Source organism: Vulpes vulpes, chromosome 12 (assembly GCF_048418805.1).
Source record: "Vulpes vulpes isolate BD-2025 chromosome 12, VulVul3, whole genome shotgun sequence".
Classification (NCBI taxonomy): Eukaryota; Metazoa; Chordata; class Mammalia; order Carnivora; family Canidae; genus Vulpes; species Vulpes vulpes.
Window position 1 is genome coordinate 175233899 of NC_132791.1, and position 15621 is coordinate 175249519.

General features: G+C 42.3%; 1 protein-coding gene across 2 annotated transcripts in view; it reads left to right on the forward strand.

Annotated features, from left to right (window-relative positions):
• The window catches only part of ADAMTS18 (ADAM metallopeptidase with thrombospondin type 1 motif 18), a 131986-nt gene that overhangs the window by 46712 nt on the left and 69653 nt on the right, over positions 1 to 15621 (forward strand). Inside the window, exons 4-6 of one of the 2 annotated variants that reach the window (XM_072731480.1) lie at positions 12148 to 12430; positions 14638 to 14831; positions 15305 to 15388. In XM_072731480.1, the coding sequence (XP_072587581.1) occupies positions 12148 to 12430; positions 14638 to 14831; positions 15305 to 15388 (561 nt within the window). Of the gene's footprint in view, positions 1 to 12147; positions 12435 to 14637; positions 14832 to 15304; positions 15389 to 15621 lie in introns of both variants that reach the window. The other variant, XM_072731481.1, reaches the window with a different exon arrangement.

Consider the following 15621-nt stretch of genomic DNA (forward strand, 5'->3'; position numbering starts at 1 on the left):
TTACAAAAAAAGTTATATAGCTCCCTTTGATAAGCACTGTGGTAATGTACATGATGATAAAGAAGCCTATAAGAGAAGCTTGTAAATCATAATGATGAATCAGGAAAGAATATAATATATCTGATTAATTGGGTATGTGTTTGTCTCCCAAAAAAGAAGCATGCTTAAGTACAAGCATCAACGTCTCACCTATTTTTAGATCTCTCTTAGTACCAGGCATGTTGCCTTATTCCTTCTTCATTAATTCTACAAATATTTACTGAGCACCTACCATGTGCCAGAGATGAGCAAGAGAAACACAAGCACCAGGCTTTATGGAGCTAATAGAAGCAACAGACAATAAACACAAAGCAAACAACTACAGGACAGACCATCAAGTAACAATAAGGGCTCTACAGAAAAACTAAGCTGACTGAGATGGAGGATGACAATATTTGCTTTGTTTTATAGGGTGGCTTGAAAAGGTGACCTTTGGGCAAAACAAAGCAAGGCATCTGGGGACAGAGCCATCTAGATGCAGGAAACAGTAATCACCAAAGTCCAGGATGGGAGCTTGGCTGTCCTGTTGATGGAGCCAGTGTACCTAGAGTTTAGCCACAAAGGGTTGAAGATGGTTAGAAAGGCTACTGGGGGCTGGAATTGGATTAGACTGGACTGAAAAGTGGTTTGAAATTCATATTTCTTGGTTTGGCACTCATCTTGTAATAATAGAGCATAAATGTGACCTGTTTTTAAGTGATACTTTAGAAAAATAACTTTGGAACGAGAGAGGATAGAGCTTGCCAACAAGGAGACAAGATAGGAGGCCCCCCTGCTTTATTCTAGGCCCTCGGTGATATGTGGCCAAACTGAAAAGAGAGTATAGGGCCGGACAGGGTTAGGAGCTCTAGAGATCAACTATGTGTTGAGATTTGTCAACATTGTTAACCACATAATGCTACATTCCATAGGACGTTGTTGGAGGAAATGAGGATTGGAGGTTGGAAGTGTAAGTTTGGATTCTGAAATTGACATAAAAAACACAACTTCATTGGATATGAGTTATGACCATTTCCTCTCAGACATTTAGCATGCCCCTCCCTCCAGAGGATGCTGACATGACATGTGGAGAAGGAAGACTGTTTATTAGCAGACACAGCACCAAAGGCTGGAATGATCTAGAGGGAGAGGCTGGCTGCACGGTCCCCTGCAAAATAGGCAGAGTCTGGTTTCTATTAAATCCAGACCTGCCAGCTATCTCCACTTGGTCCCTCACAATTAGCCAACAGCCATTATGGTAGTCATGTGTTTTCCAAATGACATCCTTCCTTAAGCTTCCTTTGAAATGATCTGATTCTCAAGAGACTGGAGCAAAGAGGATCATGCGACACAAGGCTGTCAAATGGCTCCCTCCTGTCTTCCCCAGATGAGAAAGTCTTCATGACCAAACTGCCTATAAGGGTCATGGAGTTCTGATATCTGTTCTTGTTGATTGTCGAGGCATATTTAGCTTTCTGAGGAGCTGAGAAGATGTGTTTTTTCTCTTCCCTTATTATTCTGTGTATATCTCTCCCAAAGATGTGTGAAGTGCCCCTGACATGCAGGACATGCTGTGGTGGTTGCAAAGCAGAGTGTCCCAGCCCTGCCCTGAAAGTACGCGCAATACACTAGAAGGGAGGAAACCAGAGCACTGCAGAATGAAATCTGAAGCAGATTAGTAATGTCCAGTAAGGCCGCATTCCAGAGAGCGGTTGAGCCGGTTACCTCTAGATCCACGGAGAAGCTTTTTCAGTGACTGTTGAACGTCCACCCCTGCCACCCCTTTGGTGTGAAGCCAAAGGGAAAGGGGAAGCCAAAAGGATGACTGATTTTAGTGCCACTTGACCTCAGCCTTCATTTCTGGAGATCCGAGTTCATGGGTATTCCTCTATGTCCTTTGGATCCATCAGCGTAGCAGCAAAAGGTCGTTGCCAGGAGGTTAGGACCTACATGAAGCCAACTCAGAAGTATTAGTTCCTCAGGAACTAAATAACTCTGTTATTTGGGCTGCTGCCCTCTTCCCCCCAAAAGTCATGTCCTCTCTGGAACCTTTCTTTTTTCCAACCTTACTGAGGTATAATAAATAAAATTGTAAGTTATTTGAAGCATATAACATGATGATTTGATACACATATACAGTCCCTCCCACTGAGTTAGTTAACTTATCAAACACCTCACATAAACATTCATTTTTGTGAAAGCATTTGAGCTCTACTCTTTGTAGATTTCTTTTTTTTTTTTTAAGATTTTATTATTTATTCATGAGAGACACAGAAAGAGAGAGAGGCAGAGACACTGGCAGAGGGAGAAGCAGGCTCCATGCAGGGAGCCCAACGTGGGACTCGATCCCGGGTCTCCAGGATCACACCCTGGGACGAAGGCGGCACTAAACTGCTGAGCCACCCAGGCCGCCCTCTATGTAGATTTCAATTAAACAATACAGTGTTTCTGGAACTTTCCCTGAATCCTAAAAAGGTGTGTGTTTAAGAGTGAGCAGAAGCTGTGTGGTCAGAGATCCCTGAGATACAGAGAGGTTAATAAAAGTACCCATCAAACTGAGCTGACAGGTGGGATTTTGCAGACAGATTGCCTTGTACAGTGTCTGGTACATAGGAAATGATGAATTATTCCTCCAGGTGGAGCAACAAAAGAAGGGGGAGAGGGAGAGAAGGAAAGAGATTCCTCTACCTGTATGTATATATGTATATGTATACATATTCATACATACAATGGAATACTACTCAGCCATCAGAAAGGATGAATCCCCACCATTTGCTTCAACATGGATGGAACTGGAGGGTATTATGCTGAGTGAAGTAAGTCAATCAGAGGAGGACAATCATCATATGGTTTCACTTATATGGAGAATATAAGAAATAATGTAAGGGATTATAAGGAAAAGGAGGGGAACTGAGTGAGAAAAATTAGAGAGGGAGACAAACCATGAGATAGACTCCTAACTCTGGGAAATGAACAAGGGGTGGTGGAAAGGGGAGGTCAGCGGGGGGTTGGGGTGACTGGGTGACGGGCACTGAGGAGGGCACTAGATGGGATGAACACTGGGTGTTATATGTTGGCAAATCAAACTTCGATAAAAACAAATAAAGAAAAAAATTCCTCAACATCTATTGATGGTGATTAACCAATTGGATTAATTAATAAATGTTGAAACGTAGATGCTGTATAAGACTGCTTCTAAAAATTGTGTGCATTTAGGAGCATGTGTGCATTTAATTTTTTGAAATTAATACTAAAATTTAGACAATAGGTCATGGTAAACTGTCAACCATTTTGGTATTAATACAGTGTTTGGGGGAAAAAAAGCGCTTTTTGGAGGTCTGTGCCCTTCTGAGAATGGGCACAGGCATAAATTGGAACAGAATGGGCTTATATCTCCCAACCTCATGTTGCATCGGGAACTGCTATACTCTGGTCTCATGAGCTTTGGGCTGTTGAAGTCATTAAGTGTTTATTTCAACAGACATATTTTTAATTAGCCAAATAAATAGGTTTCATCAATATGTTCTTAATATCTTTGAAGAGCTGCTAGTATTGCATCTTTTATACCAGTACAGACGGTTATACTTCAAGCACTCTGAGGAAAGAGTCGATTCATCTTTGTGTCAGTAGCTTAAACCATTGCACATGGTCAAAAGCCATGTTAGTTAATATTGTCTTGGAGCCAAATTTGGTTAGTGTAAGTGAAAGCAAAGGATAATTCATTTTCCGCCTACTGGAGTATAGGAAGAAGTAGCCCAACATCCCAGGCTAGGGAGGAGGAAAAAAGCCAGGCCATTTTAAGAACTTCTGAAGAAAGATTTTTTTTAGACTGTTTTTCTAATCTATCCTTATCAGTATGACTCAGAAAACCATAGAGACTGACAGTACCTGGAGACTCTACTTGCCTAGTGGAGGTCAGGGGTCACCGGGAGAACTGGGCTTTGCCCAGTGATGCACCAGTGTGTGCGGCAGGTGGGATGCTTGGTGAGCATCTGTAATAATCTGCCATAATCTCCAGGAAGTCAGCTCCACTTTTTTTCTCCCTGCAGTAACCTTCCATTTATTCCCATCAAAGTATCCTTTTCCCCATGATGCTGCTTTTTTTTTTTTTTCTTCAGTAGAGGGCAGGTGGATAAGAGTAGGTCTTCAGAATGGACCAAGTCTGGGTTTCACATTTAACCTGTGAACATGCAGATGAGAAGTTAATAGGTCCAAAAAGTGTCATTGAAGAGGAGCAGCCTAGCAATTCCGCCTCTACGTGTCATTTGTCTTTCCCATCCCCATCAAAAGAAAACAACAAACAAGTTAAAAACTAAAACCTGAAACCTTTGGATTAAACAGATCTCCAAGGTAGAAAAACTCATGATTTCTCCTCTGTCTTTAAATATCTTCAGTTATATTTGTGAGAATATCATTAATGTGTCTCATCACCTCTTAAAGCCTTGTGTAGTCTTTCGACTATTTTCTCAATAAACACAATACTTAGGCCACCTCCCAGAATTTCAGGTCCAATTGAAGGGGAAGATTATAATATCAACATATTACTAGAAAGCAGGATGACTTCTCTGCTTTGTCCCCTCAAATAATCAAACGGAATAATGATAACAATAAACATTACTGGATGTTTCTCAGTGCCAAGTGCTCTTCTTAGCACTTCAGAAGCATTAACTCATCTAATCTTCTAAAAATCCTCTAAGGGAAGTGCTATTATTATTATTCCCACTTTACAAATCAGGGACCAGAGTATCTGAGAGTTTTGTAAATTTCTTCAGGGCTAAGGGAAAGGAAGAACGAGTCACTTAACCATTACGGAATGTAAAAATTCTGTGGCTCTGCATCTTGGCCCCTTCTCTTGCCAGGCAATTTGGAGATACTGGTAGTATCTGAAGAAATTTGCACTGAGTGGGCTTTTCAGTTTTCTTGAAGGAAGATTGCTGTGTATATAAATCTGGAAAGTCTAAATGCCTTTCTACATCATATTTGTATTGTGAGTCCAGTTGATGATAATATTGCTATCAGTGAATGGATGGGAAATACCAGATTTTTGTTGACATGTGTATTTTTGTTTTTTTCTCTCAAAATGGAAGATTTTCTTCCCCTTGACAGTAATAGGGCATCCCAAATGTTTTTTTTTTCCCCAAAAGGCATGTCCATGTGTGAGGGCCTGTCCAAGTTGTCTGTTAAACCACTTCTACATGTATAGATGCAGATGGTAAAAAATTCTATGTCAGTGTCTTAGAATTGTGTGCTTTGTAGAGAACTGAAGGTGTTACCAGCATCTGTATGCTCTCGGCATGATGTCATATTTTGTCTCCTCAGCCTGACCACTGATCCAGATAGTCTACTTGTTCTCATCGGGAACCTGGTGAATCATTTGTCTTTGATCTCAAGCTTCTTACTTCCTTTTTGAAAGTCACTATGGTGCTGTGTTTTATGTTTAGATTTACTGAGCAGTTGACAACTTAGCACAGTGCTTGATAAATAAATATTCACTTATTTGATCAGTGAGAAAACCCAAGTTAGAGATACTTTTATTCCCACTTCACAGATGGTATAAAAAGGCAACCAGAAGTTCAGAATGCTTAAGCCCAGCGAGTGAGCAATGGAGCTTCAAGTGTACCTGTAAAATGTTTACTTTTTGTTTGTCTGTTTTTTAAAAGATTTTAAAATTTATTTTAGAGAGAATAGGGGAAGAGCAAGGGGGGGGAGAGAGAGAATCTCAAGCAGACTCCCTGCTGAGCACAGAGCCCATAGGTGGGGCTCAATCCCATGACCCCAAGATCATGAGCTGAGCTGAGCTGAAATCAGGAGTCAGATGCTCAACCGACTGAGCACTCAGGCACCCCTAAACTGTTGTCTGTATGTTGAGCATTTCCTTTATTTCATTGTCTTTGTGTTATTACATTTTAGCTTAATTCTTGTCACTTCTTCACACAATTCTAAATCCCCAGTCCTTTGCTTCTTTGATGGTCCCTTTCTCTCCTCCTCCAGCCCCTGGACTGTGGACTCCTGTTTCATATTGACTATGCTTCCTTAAGCTTTTTGCTCACTCTAAACTGATATTTCCTTTTGGGGCATCCTCGTACATGCTGGGCAACAAATGAGTTAGTTATCCTTTAGTCCTGTTGTTTGGACAAAATAATTGTTTTTTTTAAAAAAAGAATGTGACAGCTTGACTGAAGTTTCAGTATTTTGGGGGTCACTATTGTTAACAATGGGTTAAAAATTTTAAAATAAAAAGTAAATTGATTTTTCATAATCACAAATATATATCTTTGCCAATATTTTCCCAGCCAGCCTCATGGGGGCTTTTTTTGTTGTTTTATTAGCCTTCCCTAAGAAGAGCAATAGAATGTTAAGACCGCCCATGGGGGTTCTTTTTATTATTATTATTACTTCAGGACCTTTCTTTAAGATAGATCATATCACTTTTAGCAAACATCATTAATCCATTGAATCCATTTTTGATTACTTAATAGGTACGAGTGCTGGGATACAGGTCACTTAAGACAAGGACCTTGTCTTTTCTCGAATCTGCAGTCTCCCTTTTTTCATTAACTTTAAAGCCTTTGATAGAACTTAAATATGACCTAGAGGGGTGGATGTTTTAAAGAGCAATTTCCTGAAGTATGATTTATACCCTACCTGAATCCTTAGTGTATTATTTGGCCACTGACATCCAAAGTAGGAAACAACTGCTAACAAAATATATTGTCTTATAGTATCTCCATTCTAAAAGTATAAAGTGGCCAACTATCACTGCATAGAATATTGACTCTTGGTCTTTATCCGTAGCAGTTAAATTTGTAACTGGGTTTCTAGATCTTTGAAACTAGAAAAGGTTGACATGTAATGTGGGAACAATATTCAGTCCAAAAGGGGACACCGCCGGGCCTTTATCTCTGGCTTCTTCTGGCTTCTGAGAGAGGGAGTCCCTAGTTTAGGGAGTTGGGGGCAGCTCTGAGTGTGTCACACTAGCCTCCCCAGGGACTTGAGGCCTTTCCTGTCCTTCCCAGACCTAGAGGATGCCTCAGTGCATCCTCAGGCTCCATTCCCTTCTGGTAGGCCACTGGGTCTCTGTTCCCTCCTGTCTACCCTCATTTCCTGCATGAGCCAGGAAAGGGCTCTGATCTCCCGGAAATGCCATTCTCAGGAAAGCCTCCCATGTTCTCCCACACTCCTCACCCTTTTCCCTCATCTTGTTTTCTCTCCTAGAACCCTTTTTTTTCTTCATATTTTGCCCAAAGGAATATTGCATACCCATTTGTAATCTTGTCTTATCCCCACTCCCCCATTTAACTGGAAGTCCCATGAGACCACGGCTCCATCTTGCTCACCACTGTTGGAGTCAGAACATTGCGTGTGTTCAGCAACTCAAGATGCTTCACACATTCCGCAAATAAACAGATGGCTCCTTTTGTAGGTGCTGGGTTTGGATTTTTAAACCATAAAATGTATTTATTTGGTCAGACTCCAATGTTTTCTGTCAAACCCAATCCAAAAAGGAATATATTTCTTCCTTAATAGCTAGTGCTGCAAAATTCTTGTTTCATTTTGAAGAATTATTCTAGATTTTTGTCCTTGTCACTCTTGAACTGAAAAAGAGAGGATCATGTGGCCTCAGTGTTTGTCCCAATATGGGAAGACAATTCTTATTTTTTTAGTGCTTTCTCAACACAGAAGCTTTCACTGTGCCTTTGAGTTGCCTTAAGGTGCTCAGGAAACAGGGAGAATAGAGAAAAAGCTTCCCAACCGGTTGGTCCAGTTAAGACACTTAAGTGGCTTAAGCCTTTGATATTAGTTTAACCAAGTTAGGAAGTTAGTAAGGCAGGAGGGCTTTCATGGATAAATCATTGCTCCCACCCCCACCCCCCACCTTAACTGTTCACTCTGCTGGGGACTGTAAATGGTGTCCTTTGTCTTCAGGCATGTAGAAGAGGTGGGGGCACTGGAAGGCCAGGGTTTACCTAGGAGGGACCCAGGTCTTCCTGTGCTTCCAGCTGAGATTTCTTCACAGGGTGGTCATGAAGTTTAAATAAAGCATCCCATGGAGTGTTCCAGGCTTCACAGCTCGACTTCAGAAAGAGTGCCTGGATTTTATGTATTGGACCTGTCGCTTCCCACCTCCAGTGTCCTCCGCTGTGGAGGGAGTGGGTGCTGGCGCATCCCCGCACGCCTCCGGTCAGAGATTCTTTCATTCACTCACTCCACAAACATTTATAGACTAATAAACAAATGTTGATTGGCTGATAACATGTGACACACAGCAGGGATGCCAGTGTGGCTTCTGCTGTCACAGAGAATTATGTTAAATTACATGTCCCTGGTGATGGGGAGAGGATGGCATTTTGTTTGCTTCTGTCGTTGTAGAGAGACAAGAGCAAAGAACTGTGGCCTCAGAGAATTTGGAAGTGGGGCTGGGGGGAAGTGGGGCCATTAGTGAATTTTCTTTGAGGGGAAGGTGACAAAGTGGTGAGCACCAGAAAGCCAAGCAAGTCTATGGGAGCAGGAGATCATAGGTCAAAGAAAAAGTATGCAAGAGTTTGTGGGGGAGGGAAAATAATTTTCCCTCTACCCTACTAAGTTCTTGGCTCACCCCCCTGTAATAGAAGACAGATCAACGGGAAAAAACAAAGATGATTAATAACATGGAAGGGACCCAGGAGAACTTTGGTATCTCTCCAAAAGGGCACAAGACACCACCTTAAATACGATCTAGATAAGAAGTTGAGAGGGACAGTTAGGGGAACTAATCAGGCCCAGTGCAGTCAGCAAGAGTGTGATTGTGATGCAGAGTTAAGTCCACACCTCTGTTGAGTAGTGTCTCCAGACCTTTGGTCATCCCCCTAGTCCTGGTACACAGAGGGAGACACTCTTATAAATGGAGATTTCCTTTATAAACATAACTGTCTCCTATAGAAAGATAACTTCTTGGGGCATCTGGGTGGCCCAGTTGGTTAAGCCTCTGCTTTCAGCTCAGGTCATGATCCCAGAGTCCTGGGATCCAGCACTACATTATTGGGCTTCTCGCCCCACAGGGACTCTGCTTCTCTCTTTCCCTCTGCCTGCCACTCTGCCTATTTGTGCGCGCGTACCTGCGTGCTCTCTCTCTCTCTCTCTCTTAAGTAAGTCTTTAAAAAAAAGGAGGGGGGTAACTTCCCTAGGCTTTCAGAGCTTCTCCTGTATGGTCTGAGTCTTAAAAATAACCAGCTTAAGATAATCCTTGTGCGAAAGAGGCATATTTTGGGGTGGCAAATTCTGCTCACCTTCAAGTAAGAGCACATAGTAGATCTAAGAAGTAAAATGTCTTGTTTTGAATGGTGAGGAGAGAGGGAGAGGGGATGGTTAAACCGCCCAGCTCCACCTGGGGCAGGTTATGCAGGGATCTGTGGGCCAAGGAGAAGGGGCTTGGATTTGAGATCAATACCCGAGGGTATGGAATGAGTTCATTATGTGGGACAAAGAGACTATATGTGAGGAGGCTCACATAGGAGATGGCTTGGGAAGACTAAACAGAAAGTATCCAAATGAGGAAGGGAAACCCTACCAGCATGGCCCTGGGCTGGGTGGGAAGGGCAGGTTACTCTGAGATCCAGCCTGAAGATATGATGGACAGGATTCCTAGATTGTGGGATTTTACTCAACTGAATGTTTATCTTGCCAATCAATTTCTCTTCTCCTGTAATCTCCAGGAGAACATGAATGTGAACTGTTCTGTTGACATGTTGTGTGCCTCTGTTCTTTATGCCAACTCCTAGACAAGGGCTGCTATTGAGGTGCTCAGTGTGAGTTCACCGAGCCAAGCAAAGCATCTGTCTGTTCCCTGGTTCTAGATAATAGGTCAATGCTATAAGTCAACAAGACAATCTTTCAGAAGGCAGCATCCTTCTGAAGGGGGAGGAAGGTCAAGGCCAAACCACATATTCTGGGACTTATTTTAGGAATGAGAAGCTGAATCCTAACATAGGGCCCAAATTAGGCCTGAGCACAGAGCCCGTCTGCTGCAACCCCTCCACTCCATTGGGTGGGTTAGGTGCCAGCGCCTCCATGTTCCCATAGTAATCTGCTCTCAGCCTGACACCCCCTTGGCGTTTGGTACCATCCTTAAATTTTTAGGTGTCTGGCTCCCCAGCAGAGCACATCCTCTGTTTGTGTAACTCCTACACAGTTGTGTGCCTCGCACCTGATACCCAGTGAGTGTCGATTCAATTGGCGCATCATCCTCACCCACCCAGACTGCTGTAGGTGAGAGTGTATAAAGGGCTCCTACAATGGTTATTCTATCTCCCCTTATAAAGTAGTCAGGGAGGGAAGGATTCCTCCCCTTTTGCTCATGAAGAAGGGGAGGCCTAGAAGACGGGCTCATGAAACCCTTTGTGCATTGATAGTCCTTGGAGCAGTTCAGAACAAAAGTTCTGATGCATGAATCATGAGGAAAAAGATCTGGATTTTGATGGTATGCAGTTCTGCTTGGGAGTGAGGGAGTCTGTGTGCCTCTTGGATCCCTGCGTGTTTCTGATGTTCGGCAAAGTTTAAGAGTTGCTGGCCCAGGGGTCCCTGGGTGGCGCAGCGGTTTAGCGCCTGTCTTTGGCCCAGGGCGCAATCCTGGAGACCCGGGATCGAATCCCACATCGGGCTCCCGGTGCGTGGAGTCTGCTTCTCCCTCTGCCTGTGTCTCTGCCTCTCTTTCTCTCTCTCTCTGTGACTATCATTAAAAAAAAAAAAAAAAAGAGTTGCTGGCCCACATAAGTGCTTCTCAGGGCTTCACAGACATGTGAATCGTGTGGGGATCTAAATAAAATGCAGCCTCTGATGCCACAGATCTGGAGTGAGACCTGAGTCTGCATCTCTGACAAGCTCCTGGGTGGGCAGAAACTGCACACCAACAGACCACACTTGGTATCCCGGGGCTTGGATGTCCAGAAACTTCGGAACCAAATGCAGGAAGAGAGAGGATGGAGATGTGGAAGGGAGAGTGGGGTGTGCTCCAGCTGAAATATCAGGTCCATATATATACACTTTATGCCACAAACTCGGAAAGTGAAATTGTGATTGGATGGGCTGGCTGAGTCATGGTCATCTCCATGGAGGGGCCCGGGCTGCACCATCGAGAGACAGATCTGCTAAGTGGAGGAGAAAGAGCGAACAGGGACTTCTACTACCTCCGCTTCGACCTCAGTCTGTGTGTTCTAATTGATGAAATTCTTCTTCCCAGCTTATTTCTTAACTCAGGCTGAAGAGCCAGTGGGTGGGACGCCTGGGTGGCTCAGCCGTTGAGCACCTGCCTTTGATTCAGGGCGTGACCCCAGGGTTCCGGGATCAAGTCCCATGTTGGGCTCCCTGCAGGGAGCGTGCTTCTCCCTCTGCCTGTGTCTCTGCCTCTCTCTCTCTCTCTCTCTCTCTCTCTCTGTGTCTCATGAATAAATAAATAAAATCTTAAAAAAAAAAAAAGAAACAGCAGACATGAGAAACTCTCTGAAAACCAAGTAGAAGTTACCGTTTTACATTCATGAGAGAAATCTCCATTTTGGGGGTGCCTCCCTCTCTCTGCCAGGACCAGGAGGGTGATCAAATCTCTGGCAACTTGTCTGGGCAGAAGGCCAGGACGTAAATCCGCACATCAACCATATCTCTTTTTTCTGTGCTTTTCCTGGTAGCTTGCATGACTGCCCTTCTCCCACCCCCATCGCCTTCAACATCTTCTTACATCTTTAGCTGGAGACAGTATTTATAAGGTGGTGTCTTGGTCCCTTTTGGGGAGTTACTCAGTTTTCCTGGATGACTCCCATCTCTACGAAAGATATACATGTTATTATACCTCTGTTTGTTTTTCTCTTGTTAATCTTTTATTACAATGGGGTCTGAGCCAAGAACCTAGAAGGATAAAGGGAAAATTTTTTCCTTCCCTACGATGTCAGCGCTCGCTTTCCTACTTCCTACCTTAGCCTCTGTCTTGTCCTCCGTAAAATGGGGATAAAACATGGAACTGCTAATGGTACATAGAAAATACCCGTCAATTACTTAGCACAGTGCCCGCACCCAGGAAGTGGCCAGTAAACAGTTGTTGAAAATCACCACGTAAGAGGAGGCCTGGAATCGTTCATGTTTTCTGTGTGTTTGGCTTTTTAGTCAGGTCTAATAAGGACGCAAAAAAACGAATTCCTCATCTCACCGTTACCTCAGCTGCTGGCCCAGGAACATAACTACAGCGCACCTGCAGGACACCATCCTCACGTACTGTACAAAAGGACGGCCGAGGAGAAGGTCCACCGTTGCCATGGCTACCTGGACTCCAGCGGACGTTCTTCCGGTCACTCCCCAACTCACACTCCCCGCACATCTCGGAGTCAAGAAAGAGAGCATCACCACCCAAGGTTGCAAAAGCAGCATTTTTGTGGACGACGCAAGAAATGTATGTAAGGAAACTTTTTCTTATTCTGTTCTCAATGCGGGGCCCTCCGTAGGCTTTCTTGAGTATAATTGGGTGTGCTGACTTTGCAGGTTAAAATTGGGGCTACCCTGGGCATCCCTTGAAATCAGTCTTGGAGATGGACCAATATTCATCCCTGTCATGCAAAAACTGGGCGACCAATTCTCAATTCTTCTAGGTTATACTAGGAAAGATTTTGATATGCTTTTGTTGGTTTTCATTTAGCATCTCCTATGTTTTAGTCTTGGGTCCCCATATTATCTTGGTTTCTGTGCTCATGAGAAAGGTACTGAGTCTTCCAATGATGAGAGAAATCAGAGGTGGATCCTCAGGTGTGGTTGGATGTTTGTTCCTTTTGAGCTCTTGAAGGAGAACTTAACAGGAAATGAGAACATTGGCACCTACATGGAAGTGACACTGAGATAGATACAGGGCCCCTTGGGCATGATTTGTGACCCAGCCATGGCATTCTGCACTTTGTAGACCAGTGGTGTCTAAGAGAAATAAATGTCAGCCCCCCAAATAGTTTTAAATGTTCTACTGGCCGCATTTTTTTAAAAAAATTAAAGATAGGAAATTAATTTTAATAATATATTTAACCTGATATACAAAATATCTCAACATGCCATCACTATACCAAATTATGAATCAGGTATTTTATATTAAGTTTTGGAAATCTAGTATTTGTTTGACAATTAGAGCACGGTTTTAATTTAGACAACAAATTTTCATCAGAAATAATTAATTTGTATTTGGGTTTCATGAAATTGAAGTTTGGAAGTGTAGATTTACATATTCAGGTTCTCCCAAACTCCCTTGTTTTCCAATAAGTGCAGCAAGTATTGCTTTCTTACTTTAAATCAAAATGAATTAAAATTAAAATTAAAAATTCAGTCTCTTCAGTGGCACCAGCCACATTTTAAAGGCTCAGTAGCCATAAGGGCAGGTGAGTGCCTGGTTGGACAGAGCAGCCAAATGGTGGTTCTACCCAAGGAGAAGGGGAATGGATATCCCTGAGCAGTTGATGGGGAGCAACGATGAAATACCATGTTTCTAGCATTTTAATTGGTCTTTGGGGATTTGGGGTGTTAACAAAAATTTCCTCTTTAAGGAGCATCTATTTGGCATGGATTTATAATAATAGTGATATTCATAGTGACAGTGATATATATTTGATAGGAGATATCAAAGCTAATATTTAAAGCAGGCTTCAGATTGGTATTATGGATATTAGACTCCTTTCATTGAGAAACTGAGACTTAGGTCACTTATCAAAGTGGCCAACTTGAGGCTTTATATCTAAACTATGTAATTTGATCTTTTAATTTTACTCTTTGGAGAGCTATCTTGACTTCACTATTATGACTCTACTAGTTGTTGAAGTATTAAAATAACTGTTAGTATCACATTTCCAAATGCCCTATTGCCCCCCAGCAATCCTTGGACTTGTCCCTCTCCATTAACTGAAGGGATTATGCCTGGGGCCCAACATCCTGAGACTTCCAAGCCTCTTCCTAAAGGCCATGGCCAATATCCATTCTGTTAAGGTGGTGCCTGCACCTTACCTATTATGAAGTATTTCATATTTTAAATATCAGCGCTAACTATGCTATTTCCCCCCAAACGAGTTCAATATTAGGTCAAAGAGTCCTTATTGACCACTTATTTTGTGCTATATTCTAGCTTGTGTCGATGAAACAAGGATATTAGACATGGACAGTGTTCATTTCTGTAGGACGTATATTCTAAATTTTATTTAGAAAATAATATATAAAGTGTCATCATGAATTCAGAGGCAAACGGTAACATCTACTTCTGCAGTGTTTTATTTTATTTAGAATAAAATAAAATGAACATTTTCTGTTTTTAAAGACTATTCCAGCAAAATTGATTTTTGTCAACCTGTTATACCAACTAGATTTGTAGTTTGCGTGTGTGTGTGTGTGTGTGTTTACTCATTAGAGTATTTTTGAGTTATTGTCTATTCATCTACCAACTTGTTTGAATGAATCTTTCTCAACCAAAAACTAGGTACAAAGCCCCAGGACAAGCACTGAAAGCATCGTTTATCAGTAGATCAGTGAAGTGTTGGTTACAGACTCTCTCCCTGCCTTGTGTAGATTTCTTTCTATCTCACTCAGCTGTTCTCCACTGGTAATCCCTTCCAAATGCTCTTATGTTCGTTGTAGATGCCCCTAAGCCTCCCACGGAGGATACCTATCTCAGGTTTGATGAATATGGGAGTGCAGGGCGACCCAGAAGATCAGCTGGAAAATCACAAAAGGGCCTAAATGTGGAAACTCTTGTGGTAGCAGACAAGAAAATGGTGGAAAAGCATGGCAAGGCAAATGTCACCACCTACATTCTCACAGTCATGAACATGGTAAGGGAGTTTGCCAGGACTCCGATGCTACTCGTCCTCCAGAACAGCTAAAAATTAAGAGTATTGGGATGCCTGGGTGGCTCAGCGGTTGAGTGTCTGCCTTCAGTCCAGGGTGTGGCCCCGGGGTCCCAAGATCGGGTCCTATGTCAGGCTCCCTGCATGGAGCCTGCTTCTCTCTCTGCCTGTGTCTCTGCCTCTCTCTCTGTGTGTCTCTCATGAATAAATAAATAAAATCTTTTTTAAAAATGGAATGGTTTAAAAAATTAAAGAGTATTTCCTTGTGTGGATTGAATAGCAGATATTGCCACATTATTTTATTGGAAAAAAATGAATTTTGAGGAGATTGGCTTCATATGTACATATATTTGGTGAAGTTGAGGCCTGTATACTTATAAATATGTCTGATTGATACACAGAGTTTTGGAAATTTTAAGATTTACTTTATTTTTGTTTGATTTTGATTGTTCCGACAGGTTTCTAGCCTATTTAAAGATGGGACCATTGGAAGTGATATAAACATTGTTGTGGTGAGCCTCATTCTTCTGGAACAAGAACCTGTACGTGCTATACTTCACTTATTTCTTAATTCATTCTACCATTCAGGATCTACTTATTGAATACCTACTATGTATTGATCCATGAACTAGTCATTAGAAATTCCAACTTAAAAATATGCTGATCCTATCCTCAAAGAAAGTAGAATGTAATAGGGTTGTATATTCAAACAATGAAAACATCACAAAATAATTACATATATGTGCGTGTATATATGACACACACACAATGACAT